Source organism: Myxocyprinus asiaticus, chromosome 3, assembly GCF_019703515.2.
Source record: "Myxocyprinus asiaticus isolate MX2 ecotype Aquarium Trade chromosome 3, UBuf_Myxa_2, whole genome shotgun sequence".
NCBI classification, from domain to species: domain Eukaryota; kingdom Metazoa; phylum Chordata; class Actinopteri; order Cypriniformes; family Catostomidae; genus Myxocyprinus; species Myxocyprinus asiaticus.
In genome coordinates, this window is record NC_059346.1 from 55,199,889 (window position 1) to 55,225,273 (window position 25,385).

Genomic DNA, 25,385 nt, shown 5'->3' on the forward strand with positions numbered 1-25,385 from the left:
AAAAAAAACTTAAGATTTATGGATTTTAATTTCATAATGTAATTCCATTAAATTGAATGGAGTAATCTTTAATAAATAAAATATACATATTTTAAGTCGTATTTAATTTGGTTATACATTACACAATTCAGTTTGATGGAATTTTATTATGAAATTGAAGTTTTTTAATTAAAAATTGAACATTTATTTTGAATGGACAAAATATTCTAATCAAAGTCTACAAACATTTTCCTAAATTTTTAAAGTTTTTCTGCAGAGACTAATGTCAGTTAAACCCGGTGGTTTAACTGACCCCATGAACGGTGGTTGGTCTTTTACATGTCATTCAAACAATCTCTTCCTGTCCAAGTAGTTTGCTCCTGCCCAGAACATTCTGCAAAGTAGACAAGTCTGGCCATGTGATATACTAACGTCTGGCCATGTGATATACTCGTGCTCACTGAAGACATGATGTAACAGCCTATTCACACTAAGAACAAAATAAATGGCAGGAAAAAGTTCTGTTCACACCAAGAGCAAAGAAAAAAGCACTCTAGTCATTAACGTGCTACAAGAGCAAAAAAATAAGTGTTAAGAAAAACAAAATCAGAAAAATGAGTGTTGAGCAACCAGGACACACTTACCTCAACGAAAACTCTGTCTGCAAAGACTTTCACCTTTCCTAGATTAGTGTCTGTCTTTGATAATCCTGCATTATTAACAGTATCCAATAATCTGCCTGATAGCACTATCACTTCACAGGATCAAATACCAACAAAGATTTGCATTTACAGGCCCTGAAGTTTAAACTAGATTGCATTACAAAATGGTATGATGCACTTATGTTACCTCAGTATACTTTCCAAACAAATGTTAACAGGTCTTAAAAAAAAACCTGTGCTGGCACGACACTAAGCAGAGTCCTTATTACCCAAACCAAAAGAGTTGAATCAATGAAAATGATTGATACATCAGATGTCATCAACAACAGAAGTTATAACAGAACATTACTGTGAAAAAATGTCTTAAGTTAGTCTTTAAAAGTCCAATTGAGTATTTCTTACCCTACACCCATCAAATGACACCCATTCTGGTACCAATTCCTTCTCAATGCCACTGGTGTTCCATTAAAAGATCCCCCAAAAAAGCCAATGCTATCTTGCTCTCATCACAAGTGAATCAAATGAATGTTTAGAATTACATCACCCACAGTGGACACAGGAGAAACCCTAAACAGATTAAAGGCAAATCCTCTTAGCAAATAAGCCATTCACCAATTCTGTACATCCTCTTTCCAGGTCCGAGAAACCCTGTTAAAATAAATGGATGTTTATTTATAACTCCAGAAATGGAGTTTTACTTGCATACATTTGAGAGCTCCTTGACTAATAGATAGTGTTATTCAGATTGATTACAAAATTCAAAAATCATTCTGAGAACAATGCATCCTGTTGAGGTCATTAATGATTTATTTCCAGCATATTTAGTTTTTATTTAGGCTGCCAAAAAGTATTATATGAACAGATATCATTACAAATGTTTAAGTGTTAAATGGAGGTCGACCGATAGTGGATTTTACCGATAACTAAGTTGTTGGGAAAGGCCGATAACAGATTAATTGGCAGATAGTTTTTTAAATCGATTTATAAAATGTCAAAAAAAAAAATCTTATTCTTTCTTTACTATGCCGAGCAAAGAGAAAGAGTCCAAAATGAATAAAATCCCAGATGCAGTTTGTTCAACCAAAATCCCAATAATAACCAGAAAAAAAACATGCATTACACAGGACTATTAAGCATAAACTAGCCTGAAAAACACCGGGACTCTTATTTTGAAATGATGGTTAGGGTTAGGGTTAGGGTTAGGATGGTTAAATAACTATCGGCAACTATCGGCATAGATTTTGCCGATAACCGATAGTTCCAAAAAGCAAATATCGGCACCAATTAATCGGTAAAACCGATATATCGGTCTACGTCTAGTGTTAAATTACTTGGGGCCGTCTAGGTTATAACATGTATCAAAAACGAATAACAAATTGGTAGTCATTTTACTTTTATTTTTAGTAGTTTTGTGGTCATGAAAATATATTTTTATTTAGTTTCAGTTTTTATAACAATGTAAGTTCATCTTTATTTAAGGATTTTTTATTATTATTTTGTTTCTGTTAAAGCTGCTGTTTGTAATACCTTCTTTCTCGTGTCCCAGTTTAATATGCAAAGACAACTTAAGCCATTTGTAGTTTGATTTTACCTCAAATGTAACACTATGGTGTTAAGAGGAAACAGTTATTTTTGCAATTCCTTTTGGCGATGCATTGGCACAGAAATAATTTCACTTTTAACGTTTTTTTGAAAAAATTTCAGATTTTGATATCCACATTTAAGTATTTTGTGAGAGTAGGGATATGGACATTTTACAAGGTAACAATGACATGTGATTGGTTGATCTCTCTTGAAAATTAAGGGTAGGGTAGTTCTTCACCAGAAATTCTGATTATTTTCAAATGAACTTCAAATTGCACAGACTTTTTGCTTCTACTGGAGCATAGATTACTTAACAATCCCACAGTTTATGGAAGGTCTTGAAAGATTTATAAATTATTGTTAAAAATCAAAAAGGTCTCTATGAAGAAAATAAATGGGATTTTCACTTCTGGAACTCTACTGCTGCACTTTATTTGCTGCTCTTTCACTAAAAGTTTTCCACTAAAACCTCAAAAAGCTGTCCTCGGATGGTCTCTGAAGCCACACCTTAAGCATCAAATAAACTTTCAGGACAGTGCAGCTGTCTTTGCATTCACGTCCTTGTCTTTTCTGGGGCAGTATTCATGAGGGAAGGGTGAAAAAAGGAAGAGGCTATTTAAGAGACCTGAAATGGGGTTGATGAGTTCAGATTAAAGCGTTCAGGATTGGGTCGAACTAACTGCATACTGTAGCTGTGTAAGACAGCTTTGCCAAGCCTGCATACAATTTACAGTGGCAAGGAAAAGTATATGAACCCTTTGGAATTAGCTGGTTTTCTGCATTAATTGGTCATAAAATGTGATCTCATCTTCATCAAAGTCACAAGTATAGACAAACACAATGTGCTTAAGCTAACAACACTAACAGTTATAATCTTTCATGTCTTTATTGAACACATCCCATTAAACATGCACAGTGCTGTGGAAAAAAATAATTGAACCCTTGGATTTAATAACTGGTTGATCCTCCTTTGACAGCAATAACCTCAACCAAACATTTCTGGTAGCTGCGGATTAGACCTGGACAATGTTTAGAAGTAATTTTGGACCATTTTTCATTAAAGAACTGTTTCAGCTCAGCCATATTCGTAGGGTGTCTGGTGTAAACGGCTCTCTTGAGGTCATTCCACAGCATCTCGATTGGGATAAGTTCTGAGCTCTGACTGAGCCACTCCAAAAGGTGGATTTTCTTTTCTTTTTTTTTTTTTAAGCCATTCTGTAGTGGACTTACTTTGATGTTTAGGGTCATTTTCCTGCTGCATCACCCAACTTCTACTGAGCTTTAGCTGGCACATAGCCACACTGAGATTATCCTGTAGGATCTCTTGATAAACTTGGGAATTCATTTTTCCCTCGATGATGGCAAGCGGTCCAGGCACCAAAGCAGCCTGAAATCATGATGCTCCCGCCACTGCACTTCACCGTTGGAATGATGTTTTCATGATGGTTTGCGGTGCCCTTTTACGCCAAACGTAGTGCTGCATGTTCTTTCCAAATAATTCAACCTTAGTTTCATCAGTCCACAGAACATTTTCCAAATAGTGTTGTGGAAATTCAAGGTGGTCTTTGGCAAACACCAGGCGTGCAGCAATGTTTTTGTTGGAAAGCAGCGGCTTCCTTCGTGGTGTCCAGCCATGGACACCATACATTATTAATGTTTTCCATATAATAGACTCATGAACAGAGATGTTAACCAGTTCCAATGATTCCTTCAATTCTTTAGCTGTCACTCTAGGGTACTTTTTACCTCATTGAGCATTCTGCAGTGTGCCCTCTGAGTCATCTAAATAGTCTCCATTTATAGACAATTTGTCTAACTGTGGACATATGAATATTCAAGCTCTTCAAGATAACTTTGTAACCCTTTCCAGCTTTATGCAAAGCAACAATTCTTGATTGTAGGTCATCCGAGATATCTTTTTTTGCAAGACATGGTCCACATTAGTAGATGCTTCTTGTGAATAGTAAACTCAAAATGTTTGAGTGCTTTTTAATAAGTTAAAGTAGCTCCAACCCACACCTCCAATCTCGTTTCATTAATTGGATGCCAGGTTTGCCAACTCCTAACACTAATTAGCTTTTGTTGACATCATTAGTCTAGGGGTTCATATACTTTTTCCAGCCTACACTGTGAATGTTTGGATGTAATAAATACATACAAGAACAACACAATAATTTGCGAGTTATTAGTTAAAACAGATTGTGTTTGTTCATTATTGTAACTTAGATGAAGATCAAACCAGATTTCAAGACAATATTATACATAAATGCAGGTAATTCCAATGGGTTCACATCCTTTTTCTTGCCACTGTTTGTGGTACTATGCAGCAGTGTTGCAGAAGTGTCCTGTATTTAGGGTGAAATTAAGACGTCCTGTACAAGACGTATGGTTCAGAATAGTAATTTTGTGCATGAGTGATATCCCTTAGTAAAAGTAAATATTTAATTTCCCACATACAAAAAGTTTCATTATTATATAGCAATAGATTTAAGATATGTCTTCTGACTACTCAGATGCATGCTGATAAGTCATGTCAAAAGAAGAGAATCCTAAATGTAGGCATATGCATGGCATGGCCAGACTGAATCTGTCTGATATGATGTAAAATGGTGTGTTCAATAGCACATTGTCATATTAGCATATTTTTGCTGTGGTACTGAAATTGGTATCAAGAACCGTGAAATTTCACTGGTATCGGTACAGACTACTGAAATTTTGGTACCGTGACAACACATATTACCATGGTACAAGTCCAAAAAATACAGCATTAACATTAGTTTTCTGTAAGTTCTGGCCTAAAATATTTCAAATGGATAATCAACTGACATTCAAAAAAGTACTGTGGTGGTACCATGGTTCAGTGATGATATCAGAAAATAATATGACGTTACTTTTTTGTGTAATGACAAATTTTTTTTTTACTACTTTTAAACAACTAAAAAGAAATCACTAACCCAGACAATTTAATGTCCATTGTGGTGCTCACTACAACATGATAAGTGCATCCAGATCAGGCTGTTTAATGACAGTTCACATGAAGTGTATATAAACATGCTGCAGCTGGACTCCCTTTATGTAAACAAATGGTGGTTAAGACATAAGCCACTGTTTTTCTTCTGCGCTTTAATATAACACTGTGGCTGTCTCCTGTCCTTCCACTTACTTGATCTGGCTGTGAGTACACAGGCGTTTACACGGCTCTCATAGTCGTGCATAATATCACAAAGCCTATATGCCTTTTGGACCACAATATTTTGCTAATTCAACGACCAAACTTTCACCAAAAAAAATAAATAACATCCAACATAACAGACAATGGAATTTACAAACATTTTATAATTTAAAAAAAAAAAAAAAAAAAAATTCTCCTTTGCATATCAGTCCATGAATAACATTTAGGACTTTCTTTAAAAATAGAAAAAAAATATATATATTTCATACATTTAAAAATGTACATCTTAATGATCTGTTAAGCATTATAGAAGGTAATCATGTCTGTTAAATTATTAAGAAATGTTAGGCCTTTTATAAACCTTAAAGGAATATTTTGGGTTCGATACAAGTTTAGCTCAATCGACAGCATTTGTGGCATAATGCTGATTCTCCCCCCCCCCCCCCCCCCCCCAAAACAATTCGACTCGTCCCTCATTTTCTTTAAAAAAGCAAAAATGTAGGTAACAGTGAGGCACTTACAATGGAAGTGAATGGGGGCCAATCTGTAAACAGTAAAATACTCACCGTTTCAAAGGTAAAGACACAAGACATAAACAATATGAGAGTTAACATGATTTTAATTAGATAGAATCACTTATTAAACTTTTCTGTGTAGAGTTATATCAAATTTTGCAACTTCGTTGCCATGATGACGTAACTGTTTCCCCTAAAACTCTAAAATGACTGTAAAAACTGTAAAATAGTACACAAGTTTCAACAGAAGAATTAATGTAAGTGCTTTTATAAAGTTATAAACTTCACATTTCAGCTTTTAAACCCTCCAAAAATTGGCCTCATTCACTTCCATTGTAAGTGCCTTACCGTAACCTCGATTTTTTTTTTTAGAAAAGGAGGGACGAAATTATTTTTTGTGGGAATCATCATTATGCCACAAATGCTGTCGATTGAGCTAAACTTGTATTGAACCCGGAATATTCCTTTAAACGAGAAAATGTCACTTTTTTTTATTGGAGTTCCTTGGTTTACTGAGAGTCTGGATAGAGGGTCCCTTACTTCATTGGCGTTGGATAGCATCAATTAAAAGCAATTTTCTTCAATTGTCATCAAAGTAATATTTCATGTTTCAAAACAAGTAGAGACTCCTAATTTTAAGATTTGTTTCTTAAATGATATTTCTGGTATTGTAAACCCTTCTTTGGCATTTAATGGGCCACTTAAAGTGCAAAGAGAAGATACACTGACATTAAAAAAAAAAATTTAAAAAAAGAATATTTAAATATTTTGGTAAAACAAACAACCTTTTTACAAAATGGTCGAACAATAAGCAACCACCGAGTTGTTTATCAAACATGTTTTTGACAGATTTTATGTTTTCAGCAGGGTCTACTTTATAGAATAACCAAGTTATGATGACAAATTTGTATATTTTAAAAGATCAAAGGGGTAAAGTCACAACACGTAGTACTTCCCCATAATTATAACTCTTCAAAACGATGTCTATACCTGAAACCTGACAATAACAACTACAACTGAACGTGCATTGTGATGTTATCTCGCGCAAGCGTGTGTATGTTATTGTGCATTATGTGCTTTACCAGTTCATCCTCGTCCCCTTCATTTTCTCCTTCATGGTGATCCCCCTTTCTCGCTTTCATCATCGTGTTTCTTTTCTTTGCATCATTCTCCTTCACTGTTCCCTCGAGACCCACAAATAAGGAGTGACATTTCAATTCGTCAAAGTGTAACTCAGGCTCATATGTCTTGGCTCGCGTCTCGCCTTCTGACAGCGTGTCCGAGCCGGATGAATCTCCGCCGCGCGCAAATGATTCACCCTGTTCGCTCTCCATTGCCCTTAAAACATCTCGTTAAATTGTGTTCAACTGCAGTGACATGTCCAAGGACAGCTCGTCTGAGCTCCGACTGACCACTCAAGAGAACTCTTCTAACTGCCCTGTTGTTATTTTGACTAACATGACTGTTAGTTACATGGCAAACATCCATTCAGACTGAAGTTTGTTCAGTGCCTCACTGCAGTGTCTTTAACTGGAGTCTGCGCTCATTGGTTCAGTAGACTCCGCCCGTCAGCCAATGAGAGAAGAGCGCGCTGTTCACGTCCTTTTAAATGACGAGCGCGTTGTTTACATAATCCCTCACATACCATGTTATGTTCTGTTTGGCCTTTTAAAGGTGGTAATCGGTGTAGCATGGCGTAATTGCTATAATCATAAGGCCCACTGTTTACACTTATATCCCATATTAGACAATATGTTGAAATAAATAAACAGATAAACCTGTAGTGGGCCCTGACAACCTAATTCTGGTATTCTACCTACATTACTAAGAAATAAAATACAGCAATGCACTTTCAGAGTAATTTAATACAGCCTTAAAGCAAATTACAAAGCCAAACCAGAGTCCCCACGAATGCAAGGATGGAGTGGAGAGAAATATATTAGATGTGGTCATCACTAACATGATAGATTAAGAACCTAATTTGACCAAAATTGAGATATGGCTGAAATCAGGTCTTGAGTTTGGCTCATATGCTAAAATTCAGATAATACTTGATGTGAAAATGCAGCCACTACAAAATCCAAATCCAAATTAAAGCCATTTTTTATCAGCTTCAGTGTTATTTGCCAAGTTTGGCCTTTGTAGGGTAGTAAAGGGTATTGATGCAGTATTTTTACCGGTGAAACTAAACATGTGTAAAGTCATTTAGGTAAATATGCAGGAATTTAGATGGATGGATGGAAAGTAATGCCACCAAGGATGTCAGCACCAAGGGTTATTTTCAAGGCAAAAACAGGGTAGTTTAACACGCAATGACAAACAATAAACAACAAACGACCACAGCGCTGTAAAAAGATAGATGTAAATAAAAAAAGACTTAAGACGCGAGGTGAAGACAGCATCTCTCAGCGACACCGAACTTTCAACAGGGGAAACAGAAGCACGCGTCCTGTAAAACACTACTGTATTCAAGCCATGATTGCGATCGGTACCATCAGCTAATATTGGCTGGGATGGTGCTTTACAAATTAGGTCCAGTATTTTGCTTACAACTGCAGTGTGATTTTGGGGAGTGGGAGATATTTGATGAGCGGGGAGAGGGAGCCAGTGGTGCATTAACAGAAGCCACATAGTCACAGCTAGAGACACCACCAGGCTTCTTTACAGGCACTAAAAACCTATACATTGCACAAAAATATCTCTTATTACCGCTGTCACTCACATGACCGTCTTTGATCTGTAACAGAGTGAAGCCAAGCCAGTCTTAAATGTAAAAGCGTCGTTTTTTTTTTCGGCCAATGACAAAAACAGAAAAATACTACAAATTTCTGGTGCTATTTTGTGATTGGTTGGGGCAGTCTACAGCCCACCCTCAGTGTTTGCAACACACAGACTTCCCCCAAATTGCTTTAAACCAATGTACAGATCGTAAAAAAATAAAATATTTTATTTAATACTGTGTTTGCCAAATGTTCAATTGGGTGGGCAAGACTCACTTTTGGGTGGGCGCAGCCCACTCCTGCCCATGCCTACATCCGGCCTTGTCAGTGACCTTACAAAAGCTTTTTTACTCTACATGCCTCGTGGGGGCAGCCATGTTACATCACATGACCAACTGAATATTTCTGGATTAATCTCAGTAACTGCCTTGTTATTGGACACTTTCATTCACTGATTAAATGAATCCTGGTTTACTATGCTTAGTGAATTTCTATATGGCATTGGTAACTGAAAACACTATGTTTGAATGATGCTTCATCCAGGCCACTATGTGTCAGTGTAAGTCAATGTAAGCCACATCGACATACTTCAAAAAATTACTTAGCGCACCTTTAACATATACAGCAAAAGATTATAATCTATTTAACAAGACAATACATGTAATTTCACGGTAAATTATTGTAAAAAGAAAATGATGTGAAAAGTATAATTTTACCGTATAATTAACGGTAAAAATATATCTTTTTTTTGTTTAACAAGAGAGTACATGTACTTTTTATGGTAAAAACAATAATCGGTCGTTCCCAGAATTCCCTGCATGACCCATCATATTTCATTATATTTTATGGGAATAGTTATGTTTGTCTTATTTGTAATATCAGTTTTGTACATTGGGGTTTTCTGTGTTATATTTTATGTAGGTTAGTTAATGTTTATTGCATTATTTTAGTGGCACATGTGTTACACTGATGGTGTTTTGTGTATGTTTGAATAAATCTGTGCACTTTCTCAACATATTGTGTATTAATTATTGTTCCAGGAAGGGCCACTCTTGATTAACTTTAAGTCATCATGTGGCCTTTTTTAGATACTAAAGTGATTAACAATATATTTTAAAGTAAAATCAGACTGTTATAGTTCCACAAGGTTGGTATATCGAAATTATAAAATTTTATTATATAAATATACCGTAAAATATACAGGCTTCTAAATTACACCCCGTAAAGCCTGAAACAAGATAACCATATTTTTTAGGCCTACAGTACATTTCTGGCAACCACTGCTGCTGGTATTTTACCATAAATTTAACAGATTTTTTTTTTTTTTTTTACAGTGTGGTACTTTTTATTAGTGCATTCTCGTTTAACCCTTAAACATGGTAATTTTCCCAAACACTCTTACATATTCGGGTCTTTAGAGACCTGGCACTTATATTTATAAAAACCAAATGTACAAAATGACCAGATAGTGTAACATTTAAAAAATATTTTCATGACAATTAGAAAACAATAAAATATATTTATGTTTTATTTTTCATAAATCACATAGATAATGCAACATAGACAAATCTAGAATAGGATTCATTATTTTCACATTGAAATTTCATGAGATGCAACTGGCTGTCAAACACATATTGAGCTACACATAACACATAAACTACACATGTGTAATGTATGTGTAACTTATGTGTATTTTCTCAGGCACTTCTTGAGTCTAAATAGATGCACAAATTAATAGCAATGCCAAATGTAAATCAAGTCAATTACTGAAACATCAGTGCCACCTTGAGTAAGCAATAGCAAGTATATTATGTATGTGTACACGGATATGAAATACTGATAATTCACCACTGTTGATAGTTAATTGTTGCACAGAAAGTCAGCGTTATATAGTGTTTATTTATATGAATATACAAATATATAAATAATTAGTATACTAATTTATCTCGTAATACACAAATAAATAGATATTCTATGATAGTAAACTTAAATAGATATGAAATAATCATAAAAAATATAATTTATGAAAGTGCAAAAAAAAAAAAAAACACTCTTACATACCTCGGGTCTCTAGAGACGCTATACACTTTTGGTACCTTATTTTTTATTTTTTTATTTTTTTATTTTTTTGCAAATTTGGAATTTTTTGTGTGTTACACTATTTATAAGAGATAGATTGAGGAATACTAAAGAGGTTTGGGCACAACTACAAAAAATGGATGAGGTACAGGGGGTGGAATGAGGTCCAAGATCTCTAAAGACCTGAGGTATGCATTTAAGGGTTAAATGAGTACAGTATTTCAGGATCAGTACAAGTAAAGCTCAATTGATAGCATGTGTGGCATAATGTTGATAATCTACAAAAAATTATTTTGACTTGTCCCTCCTAATCTTTAAAAAAAAGAAGCAAAAATTGAGGTTACAGTGAGGCACTTACAGTGGAAGTGAATGGGGCCAATTTTTGGAGGGTTCAAAGGCAGAATTGTGAAGCTTATTATTTTATAAAAGCACTTAGATTTATTCTTCTGTTAAAACTTACACCTAAATACCAGGTGTATTATTTGAGCACTTTGTACATGCAGTGCATTTTCACTGCTAAATCAATCGTTCAGTTGGCAGGTACGTTCAGTTCTTATCCAATTCATACTTCACCTTCATCTCCACAAACAACTGAGACCCAAAGAAAAGAGCTATTCTCACCAGCATTCACTTGAAATGCAAATTTAATATATACACTGGCAGTCAAAAGTTTGGAATAATGCACAGATTTTGCTCTTATGGAAAGAAATTTGTACTTTTATTCACCAAAGTGACATTCAACTGATCACAATGTATAGTCAGGAAGTTAATAATGTGAAAAATTACTATTACAATTTGAAAAAATCTCAAAGATTTCTCATCAAAAAAATCTTCCACATGCAGCAATGACAGCTTTGCAGATCCTTGGCATTCTAGCTGTCAGTTTGTCCAGATACTCAGGTGACATTTCACCCCACACTTCCTGTAGTACTTGCCATAGATGTGGCTGTCTTGTCGGGCACTTCTCACGCACCTTACAGTCTAGCTGATCCCACAAAAGTTCAATGGGGTTAAGATTCATAACACTCTTTTCCAATTCTCTGTTGTCCAATGTCTGTGTTTCTTTGCCCACTCAAACCTTTTCTTTTTGTTTTTCTGTTTCAAAAGTGTTTTTTTTTCTTTGCAACTCTTCCCATAAGGCCTGCACCCCTCAGTCTTCTCTTTACTGTTGTACATGAAACTGGTGTTGATTGGGTAGAATTCAATGAAGCTGTCAGCTGAGGACATGTGAGGTGTCTATTTCTCAAACTAGAGACTCTGATGTTCTTATCCTCTTGTTTAGTTGTACATCTGGCCTTCCACATCTCTTTCTGTTCTTGTTAGAGACAGTTGTCCTTTGTCTTTGAAGACTGTAGTGTACACCTTTGTATGAAATCTTCAGGTTTTTGACAGTTTCAAGCATTGTATAGCTTTCATTCCTCAAAACAATGATTGACTGACGAGTTTCTAGAGAAAACTGTTTCTTTTTGCCATTTTTGACCTAATATTGACCTTAAGACACGCCAGTCTATTGCATACTGTGGGAACTCAAAAACAAACACAAAGACAATGTTAAGCTTCATTTAACAAACCAAGTAGCTTTCAACTGTGTTTGATATAATGGCAAGTGATTTTCTAGTACCAAATTAGCAATTTAGCATGATTACTCAAGGATAAGGTGTTGGAGTGATGGCTGCTGGAAACGGGGCCTGTCTAGATTTGATCAAAAATGACTTTTTTTTACATCAGTGATGTCCTGACTATACTTTGTGATCAGTTGAATGACACTTTGGTGAAATAAAGTACCAATTTCCTTCCGAAACTGCAAAATCTTTACATTATTCCAAACTGTTGGCCGTCAGTGTGTGTGTGTGTGTGTGTGTATATACATATATATATATATATATATATATATATAATGTATTTATTTTTTCCAGATGTCTCATATGAATTTAAATGATAGGCTACATTTAATTAAATGATGGCCTACGATAAAAAAAAAAAAAAAAAGGCAATTAGTTGATAAATGTGCAGATGTCGTAACTTAATTTTCCTCAAGTCCTTATTTTTTTTAACGTCAAACACTATTTTGGGGTTATTATAGTGCCACAGCTGTCATTTCTATACACTCAAACTCCAAACCAGTTCAGTTCATAACGTCTGTCATTGGGATACTCAAAAAATTTAACTTTAATGCGAATATAACATAAACTTCTCTGATGTTTCTTATGAATTATGTGGTTATATTGCAACTACTTTATCACGACCTGCATAGTAGGTGAGCAAAATTTCGCGCTGATTGTGAAACGTCATGTTTTTGTTTACGTAACAAATGGGCGTGGCAAAATAAATGGGAGGGCTTTACCGTGAAATCCTCTATACTGATTGGATGAACCGGTCAAACACTTTCACGTTTATCCTTAAACGTCAACGTAAAACATCGACGAATAAGAGCTCTGATTGGTCAGACCGCTCTCAGTTCTCTTTGACGATTGGTTTACCTTCTGAAATGTTGTTAGTCCCTCCCCCAGAAGCTGGCAGGTTTTTCCAACGCCTCTCGGCAGCGGTGCATCACGGAGGTTAGTTAGGAAGCGGTTGGAGAAGACTCGGGCAACGGCAGACCCTATTACACTAACTTGTACTCGGGGTTGGGTTGCCCGGATCAGATTTTTAAACCTAATACAGTTGTACCTGCTCTCACATTTCAGCCTGGACCTGACATCTCCTCTAATGTCGGATTTCAAGCTTGGGATTGTTCGACTTGGCCGTGTGGCCGGGAAGGTGAGCTGAATCCTGGGTCTGCCATGTGCGACGCGAAGGGGAGGGGACCTCAAAACCGTGAGGAAAATGACTCTATCTGAAGAAATAAGTGGCGATGTTTTTATGGTATATACCTCGTTCAGAGGGGATATAAACTCTAGGTTTATACGTGTCGTCGAAATCAGTTTTGTGTTCAAACTGGCCAGCTCATCAGCCGATGGGTTTAGTCGCTTTTGAGCCGCCTACTTTTGCTGTGTTGGTGCCGCTAGCGAAGCTACAACACTGCTAGACGGCTCAAAGTAAAGCTCGCTTGTGAACCAGTAAACGTGAAAGTTTTATTCGTCCGTCTGCACTTTTAATAAAGCTTTGGCATGAGATGGGGGACATCTCCGATGCTCGATCCACACCAGTAATGACAGTGGCATCCAATATGGCTAAGAGTGGTCTGGTAATACCTCAACCAGGAACCGTTTGCAGCGTGACTCGAAACCGGCATGTCGGCTGTGATGAGCATTAGCACTGTCCCGTTTGTCAAACATTTATTGAAGCAATACTTATTATCACTCATACTGAATGTTATCGGTAGAGCCCTTGGTGCTGTCAGCTGGTTTATTAAAGCGCCCTCCTTTATTTTGAGGCTGTTTCTGTGCGCCATCTGATCGTGAGCCGGACAAATCAAGCTGTTTCACGATGCCAGGCCGCTCATGCCATGACACTAGAGGGCAGCCGGCCTATGCAATGTAAGGAGGCCTTTTTATGTTGTCATGAGACCGAATAGAACTCCGGTTGGTCATCGGTTAAGTGTCTGGTTGCCTTACTTATAACACGTGTTTCTCTGCAAAAATTCGTGTTAATCAGCTGTAAGTGATATCTTGACAGATATCGCTGAAATAGGTGTCCTGGCTAAGAAATCCCACTCTTCTTAATGACAGCTCTCTGAACAGCAAGAATTTGGCTGTGGCCCGCGCGTGTTGGCCAGTCACAATCTTGTCGGCTGCTGTCTGCCAATGGCGTGAGTTTTGGGGCGGGACTACCAGTTTGTCCAACCAATCGCAAATGGTGGAGATTGTTTGGGGAAACCTGTTTGGAAATGGTTCCTATGGTCTTGGAAAAACCTGTAAATATCAGGGTTTTTTATTTTTTTCAGGCCTAAAAGTGTAATGGAAATTAATAACTCTTTAAAGTTATGGGAAATCCATGGACATTTCTAAAATAAGTATTTTCTAGTTATGCTCTGCTCATAAATATTTAATTGGCTGGATATTCGTCTTGCAAGCCATAGTAATATTTAATTTGAGAGTTATTATTATTTTTATTTTTTTTCAGAGATGCAAACTACTCACCTTTTGGCTAAAGTCACCTTTTTTTAAGCCAATTTGTCCAAATTGTTTGGGGAAACTTTTTAATTTTGGTACATATTACCTTGAGTTTAAACACTTTTTTTTTTTTTTAAATATATAAAACAAATAACTGAAAATATGCCCCTGGAATGCCTGCTATGACTTTCTCACATTTTATCTCTCATGAGATTGTGTAACGGGAGCCAGCTATTAGGTAGCTGTGCAGTGTGTAAACCTCACTCCGCTGGTCTCGAGGTGCACTAGCGACTTCACACTAGGGCCTGTAGCCTTTAGCCTCCTCATTAGCACGCCCGCCTCCCATGCCGGAGACGCTGGTTTGAGTCCCGTTCAGAGTGGGAAAAGCAGGACTGGTTACAATTGCATTCCTGTTTTTAATGAATAAGTCAAACTGGTTCACAAATCGGTCTGAATGATTCATTAGTGAATTAAAAAAAAACATCTTTATCCAGTCATTACACATGACTGAAAAGGCCATGGAAATTCGTGGTCAAAAAGTGTCATTATTTTTGCAATTCCATTTGGTGATACAGACTTCGCTTATAACAGCTTTAAGGAAATCGAAGTCTTTTAGGCAAGATAGCTAATATATTTTTTGGAAATCAACAATTGTTGTCTTGTAGACACTCTGCAATATAACAACATTTTTGTGTGTTTTTCAGACAAAGTACACTTTGATTGACGAGCAAGACATACCATTAGTGGAAAACTATGCCTTTGAGGTGAGAACCTACTTTGTGTGCAAATTCTTACATGTATGGTTGTGCAGTTAGAGTGTTGTCTTTTGATATTAAATAGTTCTTTTAAAAGGCTATAAAGTGCAACAGTCTGGTTCCGGAAGTAAAAATCCCAGTCATTTATTCCATAGACTAATTGATTTTCAACAATAACTTATACAACTTTAAAGACAGACCTACCGTGAGCTACGAGGTAGTTCATCGATGGTATATGCTTCAGTTGAAGCCAACCGTTTGCATTATTTCAACTTCATTGTTTAAAATAGAAACGTACCTCGGAGCGAGCACGCGCTCCCGTGACACACTGTAAATGACGTAATCGAGTCGGTCTGCCTTCACCCTTAAACTACTAATATTTGTACATACCGGGATATTTTGCAATAAACGTAAAATATATTGTTTCTATACTTATAAACAACAACCTAAAATCAATACTATTATATATTCCCATAGTTTTATATTTAAGAACATAATTCGCAATGCTTTATGGGATTGTAGTTTGTGCCTTCATGAAAGATGGTAAGTACACAGCTTTGTACCTTTAACTTTGTCTGATTTTCAGATACTTTTTTGCCTCAGAGTTCATGTTGTGATTCACCCAGATGGCTGAAAAAGTGGGCGGGCACTGTTGCGCTCTACTATTATCAATATCATATTTAGATTCAGCTTTAAGATTTGTTGTGCTGATATATGGTACTCATGATCAAACATAATAAAGAGACTTTTTGAGCTTACCTTTTATAACTTCATTTCAAACTAATTTCAAATTTAGTTGACACTTATTTACAAAGCAACTTGCGTGACTTTTGTTAAAAGGGATTAGTGTCTTTCTTAAGGGCACTGTGATAGTTCATGGATAGTTCCTTTTTGTTACCATCTCAGTTATTAAGCCATTATGCCACACCAAATCTCTAATGGGGCTTTTCCACTGCACGGTACAGCTCAACTCGACACTGCTCGCTTTTTGGTGGTTTGCCACGGTGGATAGTACCTGGTACCTGATACTTTTTTTTTAGTACCACCTCGGTCGAGGTTCCAAGCGAGCCGAGCCGATACTAAATGTGACGTCAAAACCCTGCAGATCACTGATTGGTCAGAGAGAATTGTCACTGGATTTGCGACACGGGACATCAACCTGCTAGTTTTAAAGTTAGCAACAGCGACAGCAATATCATTTGTTCACGCGACTTTCGAATTGTAAAAAGAAAAGGCTGTGCGCAAAACCGCGCCGTGGTCAATAAACGAGGTTCAGATGTTCCTCTTGTTAGCGACGAACGAAACGAAGAAGTCTTTCAGGAAGTGTCTCAGCTGTCGCACACAGCTACCACCGGACCTACCAACAGTGTAGGGAAAAGTTAAAAAAACGTAAAAGTGACTACAGAACCATCAAGGACCACAACAGCCGGAGTGGTTCAAACAGAAGAAAGTGGAATGGTTCGACCAGATGGACACTATCTATGGCAATAGACCGGAGAGAAATGGGAGGGAGAATGCCCTGGACTCTGCGTTGTTGGAATCCACGATGGAGGATGGTACGTTTTGTTACGTCAGCTCTATATTCTGCTTGAAAGCTTCATTTTATTTAGTTGACCAGCTACTGGAAAGCTTGCTTCTAAAACAACCAGGCCAATTTAACTGTTACACTTGTGTAAAATCACCATGCAACAACTGCTTTATGCAGCACAATGAGCTAGTAGCTAACAGCTAGCGGTTGTGTTATTGTTTATGATCAGTAATGTTTGTCGCATTTAAGATGATTTCACGGCAGTAGAGGCGGCGCAACTATGACGATCAGCCTATAATCCCACCCACATTGAGGCGGCACTAAACTGCAGTGGAAAAGCAAGCTCAGAAAAGCGAGCAGAGTCAAGTCGAACCGTAACGTGCAGTGGAAAAGTGCCATAACTGTCTCTTTGTTGAAGGAGACCATTTCAGTTAGCTGACTCTGAATTAGTTTAACCTCCATTATGTTCTTTTTAAGTTTTTGTCAGTAAATTGTTTTTTGTTTTTATCAAAAAGGATACTCTTTGTTTTATTAGGTCTTTTGAAAACTGTTACTTAGTAGTCTAAATCTTTTCATTTTCAGGCACGCATGGAAGTTGATGCTGATGGGAATGGGGCAAAAATCTTTGCATATGCCTTTGACATTGGCAAGGGCAGATGGGCAGGTCGACCACTGCATGAGTTGCTCTGGTGAGTGTACTGAAATAACCAATTTGACTATTAAAATAGTTCCTTGATGCATCAAGTGTCCTATAGGTTTTATCATGAAATTTATTTTGTATTTGTAAGAGGCTATATACAACTAGTCATTGCATTTGGTGTGCTTGTTCACAGGGAAAAGCACAGAGGTGGCATTGCTCCAAGTTTCCAAGTAGTTCACATTAACTCAGTCACAGTGGACAACCGTCTAGACAACTTACGTCTCGTTCCAGTGGGATGGAGTCCCAAACCAGAAGACCTGTCCAGCAAACAGAGGTAATTTAGATGGAGGTTTTCCTTATAGACTTCACTTCAATCTCATATCTTAAGAGTTATACATGTGGATGATACAATATCAGCATTTTGAACAACTGACTGTTGTCATTAAGTGTGCAAGCAATTTAAACTAATTATTTTGACAACCTTTATAGGTGTCAATGGACTATAAATTGCCGACTTGTCCAGCTACTGTTCTCAACTTGAGATGCTGTCTAATTTATGCATGAATGAAATGTCATTTTCTCTCTAGAGAGCAGTCATTATACTGGCTGGCCATCCAGCAGGTTCCTGCAGACCCAGTGGAGGAGCAGTATCTGGAGTTGAGTCGCACGCGTTACTACAATGCCAATGGAGAACTGGTGGAAGAGGAGGAGTGCTCCTGCACCTACTACGAGTGTCACTACCCACCTTGCTCGCTCATTGAGAGGAGGGTCAGTATAGCATAGAAAAAAGAAAATGCTATGCATGTTTTATTAAATACTGGTCATAATATGTATTTTTATGCTTGGTTCTCTAGCATTATTTCATTGGCTATAAATCGCTCTTTGTAAAGGCAATCTCTTTTAAAATGATTATAAAATGTCCAGTAATTACAGATAACTGTAAAAGTCATCCAAATTCATTGGTCTTAAGGTGTGGGAACCCTGTTTAAGGATTCTTGGATGAAAAGGTAATATCAAATCTGTATTTCTCAAATAACAGTCAGGGTTCCCACGGTCATGGGAAAACATGGAAATACAGTGCATTCAGAAAGTATTCAGACCCCTTCATTTTTTTTTTCACATTTTGTTTTGTTGCATCCTTATGCTAAGTAGGGCTGCAACTAAGGATTATTTTGATAATTGACTAATCTAACGATTATTAGAATGATTATTCAACTATACGGGCAATTATTGCAACAATGAATTATTCGTTCTTCACCGACTATTCAGCTTGTGCCTTGACTTAAAAGGTTGTATTAAACGTTCTTACTAACAATAAAGAGGACAAAATCATCTTTTAAAAATACCTCTAAATGACATTCACTGAATTAAAGGGGAAAAAAATACTTGGATTTTTATGGTTTAATTCATGAAAAAAAATTAATTGCAAAATATCCTATTGTTATCAAGTTTTTTCTTGTTTTCCATTTAAAATGGTCTAAAAATCCTTAAAACAAGATGCATTTACTTGAGAAGCAACATAAGATATTTAGACTTGTTTTTAGAGAATGTATCTTGAATATAAGTGTATTTTGTATATGTGTATATTTTCACTTGTTTATACTTCTGCCAAGACAAAATATACTTATATTCAAGATCTATCCTCTAAAAGCAAGTCTAAATATCTTATATGTTGCTTCACAGGTAAATGAATATTGTATTAAGGATTTTTAGATATTTTAAGATATATAAATATTAAATATTATATTCAACATTCTCCGATAAATGTTTTTTTCTGCAGTATAGCTCCTGAATTAAATGTACATAAGGAGTTTTAGATATTTATTTTGGAAAACAAACCAAAAAAGACAAATCTAAAAAAATGTTTTTTTTTTTTTTTTTTGCATTGTATAATGAGATAAGACTACACTCACTTTTTTGGTCACTTCATCTTTAACTCACAAAAAACAAACTCCCTCTTCTTAATAGAGCTTGAATTGCAGATTTTCTTCACGATAACATACCCACTGTGAAACATATTATGATTCACTACGTCGCAATGCATCATGTTATAATCTAACTGCAGCAAGCGTGTGCCAGTGATGAGCGTCTCCACGCAAGACGGTGTATTAGCCAGGAGAAGTTTGAAACTCTCTCGTGCTGTTTTTCATGTGACTCAGATAAGCGCCTCTGACCGCACAGAGAAATGCCAATTTCGGAGTTTGTGCTTAATTATACAACCCGCTTCCTTAGCTCAAGCGGAACAGCAGGTACGGCTCCGTTTTATTTCACTTCAAGGCTGATTCTATATTTTCTTATTTTTTATTTTTGTATTATAATTCCCTCATACTTTGCAATCTACATCACCTTAATCTGTTTGGGAAGTTTGGAGTGTGTCTGAACTGTGAGCTGTTCATTTGTCCTCTCCTCAATCAAGCGCTAGTTGAAGTGCTGCATCATGAGAGTTTCAAATGATCTCATGTTGAGTTAAATGAGATCAAACGACTATTCGACAACGGACATTTTTGTCGACAATTTTTTTATTGTCAAAGTTGTCGATAATGTCGACTAATCGTTTCAGCCCTAATGCTAAAATGCTTTTTTTCACATGAATCTACACTCCATACCCCATAATGTCAAAGCAAAAAACAGATTTTTGATAACTTTGCAAATTTATTAAAAAGAAAAAACTGAAATATCACATTGACATAAGTATTCAGACCCTTTGCTATGACACTTGAAATTTAGCTCAGGTGTATCCCATTCCTCTGGATCATCTTTGAGATATTTCTACACTTTGATCGGAGTCCAACGGTGGCAAATTCAATTGATTGGACATGATTTGGAAAGGCACACACCTGTCTATATAAGCTCTCACAGCTGAAAATGCATATCAGAGCAAAAACCAAACCATGAGATCAGAGGAACTGCCTGCAGAGCTCAGAGACAGGACTGTGTCAAGGCACAGATCTGGGGAAGGCTGAAAATGTTTTTGACTGTATTGAAGGTTCCCAAGAGCACAGTGGCCTCAATAATTCTTAAATGGAAGAAGTTTGGAACAACCAGGACTCTTCCTAGAGCTGGTAGCCTGGTAAGAGAGGTGACCAAGAACCCGATGGTCACTCTGGTTGAGCTCCAGCGATCATTTGTGGAGATGGGAGAAACTTGCAGAAGGACAACCATCACTGCAGCACTCCACCGATCTGGGCTTTATGGCAGAGTGGCCAAACGGAAGCCTCTCCTCAGTGCAAGACACATAAAAATGTACCTAAAGGACTCCTTGACTGTGAGAAACAAGATTCTCTGGTCTGATGAAATGAAGATTGAACTGTTTGGCTTCAATTCCAAGCATCATGTCTGGAGAAAACCAGGCATCGCTCATCACCTGCGCAATACCATCCCTACGTTGAAGCATGGTGGTGGTAGCATCATGCTGTGGGGGTGTTTTTCAGCGGCAGGGACTGGGGGACTGGTCAGGGTTGAAGGAAAGCTGAATGCAGCAAAATACAGAGATATCCTTAATGAAAACCTGGTCCAGAGCGTTCAGGACCTCAGACTGGGCCGAAGGTTCACCTTCCAACAGGACAGTGACCCTAAGCACACAGCCAAGACAACGTAAGAGTGGCTTAGGGACAACTCTGTGAATGTCCTTGAGTGGCCCAGCTAGAGCCTGGATTGAACCCAATCGAACATCTGTGGAGACCTGAAATGGCTGTCCACTGACGATCCCCATCCATCCTGACAGAGCTTGAGAGGATCTGCAGAGAAGAATGGCAGAAAATCCCCAAATCCAGGTGTGCAAAGCTCGTCACATCATACCCAAAAAGACTTTAGGCTATAATCGCTGCCAAAGGTGCTTCAACTAAGTACTGAGTTAAGGGTCTGAATACTTATGTGATATTTAATTTTTTTTCTTTTTAATAAATTTGCAGTAATCAAAAATCTGTTTTTTGCTTTGTCATTATGGGGTATGAAGTGTAGATTGATGTGGGGAAAAAAATTATTTAAAGCATTTTAGCATAAAATGTGAAAAAAATGAAGGGGTCTGAATACTTTCTGAATGCACTGTATCAGGGAATTCTAAAATAGTGTTTTCCAGGCCTGGAAAAGTCATGGAAATTAATTACATTTTAAAACATTTTCTAGTTTGGCTCTGCTCTTTAAAAAAAAAAAAAAAAAAAATTGTTTTCAGCTAGATATTGCTCTTGTGTAGAGCTTTTCATTGGTCAGAAAGGGTGGAAACCTTGAACAGTTGTCATTGCAATATGGCTTTCATCCAAAAATGACAATTCTCTCATTATTTATCCACCCTTATGCCGTCTCAAACTCGTATGGCTTTCTTTCTTCTACGGAACACAAACAAATATATTTTAATTGACAATGTAACATACAATGCAAGTCAATGGTGTCCAACCCTTAAAATCTCCAAAAAGGACATACAGGCAGCATAAAGGTAATCCATCCAACTCCAGTGTTTAATCCATGTCTTTTGAAGCGATTCAATTGGTTTTGGGCAAGAACAGATCAAAATGTAACTTCTTTTTCCACTAAAACTCTTTAGGCACGATGTTGATTTGGAGCTCAACAGGCACTCTGCCCAGGTGCTCGTGAAGCGTGAGGAAGTGTAATTTTGGTTACATTTTGATCTGTTTCTCACCCAAAACTGGTGCTTCAGAAGACATGGATTAAACCACTTGAGTTGTGTGGATTAATTTTATGCTGCCTTCATGTCTTTTTTGGAGCTTGAAAGTGAAGGATGCCATTAACTTGCATTGTATGGATATAAACACATCTTATCGGCATTAAAATATCTTTGTGTTCCACAGAAGAAAGTAAGTCATATAAACTTGAGATGGAAAAAGTGGCAAGTAAATGGTGGATTATAATTTCTGGGTTAACTATTCCTCCAACATTATGCTGTTTGCTGTGATGATTTTGCTCATTTGTGTTAAGAAAACCTCTGAAATGTCTCTGTGTACCTTTTCAGCTGAGAGAGTTCAACATCTGCGGCCGATGTCAGGTGGCACGCTACTGTGGCTCGCAGTGTCAACAGAGAGATTGGCCAGCCCATAAGAAGCAGTGCCGCGAACGCAAACGGGTTCTGGCAATGGAGTCAGAGCCTGAGCGATGATCCTCCTCAACCAAAACCCCAAATTCAAGTATGTGGGCTGAGACATTCGAGTTTGCAAAAACTGACTGATAGGGGACAATATTGTTGGCTTGGAAAGGCCTCTTGGGGGGAAAAATAAAAACTACCCAGAACTTTCACATCTCCACAGCCTATGGGGATTACGGGAAATTAAGTTTTTTATTGTTTGGAGGGAGGTCTCGAAGGCTCCACTTGCTGCTATGGATGCGTGTTTAATGAAGACAAACACCATGCCGTCATAACTCTTTTTCTGTGGACTGCATTTGAGTATTGACTGTCATGCACTCCTTCCATAAACCCTCCTGTCATGAAGTATTAGCTGCTGGTATCAAAGGACAGAACTGCTGTACGACTGATAATAGGATGGAAAACGGACCTCTTCACTGTACTACCCTTCCTCCTCCTCTTCCTCTCCCGATTGGACTTGTGCACATAACTAATCACATAGTCACCCACCTGCCATACCTTCAAGTATACAGCCGATAGCTGTGCAAAACCACACCACCAGTATTGTGTGTGCAATGCCATTATTGACTGAAGGACATGGATGAAGTGGTTGAATGTTTGTCTGTGTTTTTTATTTTAATTTTTGCTTTATTTGTCAATGGGAAGTTTTTGGGGGCGGTATTGGGGAATATGCCTACTTTGGGGGCAGTTTCACTTTTTGTGTACCCATATTGTGTTTTTCAAAAGCATTACAATCCTATGTACTCTTCCCACTTATGTTATGTTTAATTTCGCTTTCCATAACAAGCACTCATTTTAGAGGGATGTCCTGGGAAAAACTTGAAAACCCACATGGAAAGTCTATTCATGTTGTCAACATGTACTTGTCTAAAGTTGTAATTTGGGTCCCAGTCATTTAATGATTAGTCTTTTGTCTTAATGATCTTACTGTCAAAGTGAGTAGAACTTTTTTTTTTTTTTTATCAGCTTAAAAAAAAAAGAATAATGTGCACACAAGTTCCAAGTGTGTCTTCCTTTTATGTCAAGGGCATCTCTACCAAACTGTGACGTACACATACAATTAAGCAAGTATCGCAGATACATACATGTTAGTTTTGTCTGTGTGCGTATTCCGCATAATTTATTTATCTGGTTGGGGTAGAACACTGTGCACTGAATATCCTCACTTTGATCCATGAGCTTTGCAGAGAAGTGGGAGTCTAAGGCAGTTTTGGGTGTCTGTTATTTTTTTTAATTTTTTTTTCTAAGCTATTACCATATAAATATGTGAATGGACAAAGTTTATGATAATTGACCATCTTCTTGTCACTGTAAAATATAAGAATAAAGTAATTAAATAAAATCAGAAATGTGTAAAGTTTAGTTGCAAAAGTGTCTGTTTTGCCTGTACTTATGTTCTCATTTGAGGCTAGAACTATTGTCCTACTGTTTCTTTCTGTTGAAGTTGTGCACAAGTTTAACAATTTTGATAAAATGGTTATAATTGAAAGTTCTTAAAGAGTCAAAAGCCACATATCTTACTTTGCATGTGGGCATGCACAATTGCCTTGCATTAAAACATTCAAAGCATTTATAGTGGCCCAGAAAAACACTTAAACATGTTTGAATGTCATTGCAGTAGATAAAAATAAAATAATATTAAACCAATGGCATCTTAAATTATGCTGCACTTTTTCTCAGCAATTTGCTGTGAGATGCTTAGCAATTTTCATAGCCATTACTTTTAATACAAGGGTTTTCAAACTGGGGTCTGTTTGAAATCTGTTTTGGTTTTAATACAATAACAATATAAGGCCAATTATATTATTTGGAAAAATTTAGGAAACATGTCTTGCATATGATGCTGGCTATTTTTTCACACAGTATGTTTTTTTTATACATGAAAATATATAGCTGCCTTTATATCTAAAGAACGAGGTCATCATATTTGGGGGTCCTTGGTATCAAATAGTTTGAAAGACCGTATTTTAACCCTATAAAGCCATGTGTATCAAATATGATACATTTCAAATATCAGATGTATGTTTGACGGCTCCTGTTTCACTCTCTGTTGAAGCCAACTAGCCAAACAACCTGTGGTAATTTTCACTTGTTTATGGCTCCCTCTAGTGGTTATTTGTGAGAAGAAGAAAAAAGTGGTTTCAATGTTTATATCGATCTATTTAAAATGGTGGCGGTCTTGCCTGAAAAGTGACTCTTATGTTGGGATAGATTACAGCTTATTTTAATCAAGTAAAAGTGACAGTAATGATTATATTGTTACTGATATTTTAAAATGAGTATTTGATTTATTTACGTATTTATCTATGTATTATACCATGGACAAGTCTGATTTTTCAGGATGCCTACTTCAGTAAATTGTGTCAAGTAGTAGGGACATTTTTGTGTGTGGTATTAAAAAAAAAAATGCTTACACAGCAACAGATAGGTGCAAGTTTCACTAAGCTTGACAACCAGAAATATCCATCTTAAATTTAACAGAAGGCCTCAGTTTTAACAAACTTCTTTTTGTGGAATGTTTTGCTTGAAAGTTGTGATTGTCCTACATCGTCCCTATCAGGTCTTTTGAAATTGTGTTAACTAAGGCAATGACATTAATAT

The 25,385-nt window shown here is 36.9% G+C and overlaps 2 protein-coding genes across 3 annotated transcripts in view; one reads left to right on the plus strand and one right to left on the minus strand.

The window, feature by feature from the left end:
* LOC127419013 (microtubule-associated serine/threonine-protein kinase 4-like) overlaps positions 1–7,388 on the minus strand; it is a 202,320-nt gene extending 194,932 nt beyond the window's left edge. The window contains exon 1 of the mRNA XM_051660033.1: positions 6,995–7,388. Coding sequence (XP_051515993.1) covers positions 6,995–7,246 — 252 coding nt within the window. The 5' untranslated portion in view covers positions 7,247–7,388. The remainder of the gene's footprint in view (positions 1–6,994) is intronic.
* A 5,856-nt stretch (positions 7,389–13,244) lies between these two features.
* LOC127419052 (zinc finger MYND domain-containing protein 19-like) lies at positions 13,245–24,154 on the plus strand. Of its 2 annotated transcripts, XM_051660106.1 has the most exons (6): positions 13,245–13,471; positions 15,471–15,530; positions 17,632–17,738; positions 17,883–18,023; positions 18,277–18,457; positions 22,656–24,153. In XM_051660106.1, the coding sequence occupies exons 1-6, from the start codon at positions 13,421–13,423 to the stop codon at positions 22,797–22,799; spliced, it is 684 nt and encodes a 227-aa protein (XP_051516066.1). In that variant the 5' UTR covers positions 13,245–13,420; the 3' UTR covers positions 22,800–24,153. The 2 variants fall into 2 exon arrangements, with proteins under 2 accessions (XP_051516066.1, XP_051516076.1); XM_051660116.1 differs by lacking the exons at positions 13,245–13,471; positions 15,471–15,530 and adding an exon at positions 15,568–17,077 and having other exon boundaries at positions 22,656–24,154.
* The last annotated feature ends 1,231 nt before the right edge of the window (positions 24,155–25,385 follow it).

Coding starts and splice junctions, on each gene's coding strand:
- LOC127419052 (XM_051660106.1), top strand. CDS start 13,421: ATGTCGGATTTCAAGCTTGGGATTGTTCGACTTGGCCGTGTGGCCGGG. Junction 15,531..17,631: donor TGGAAAACTATGCCTTTGAG/GTGAGAACCTAC, acceptor TTTCATTTTCAG/GCACGCATGGAAGTTGATGC. Junction 18,458..22,655: donor GCTCGCTCATTGAGAGGAGG/GTCAGTATAGCA, acceptor GTACCTTTTCAG/CTGAGAGAGTTCAACATCTG.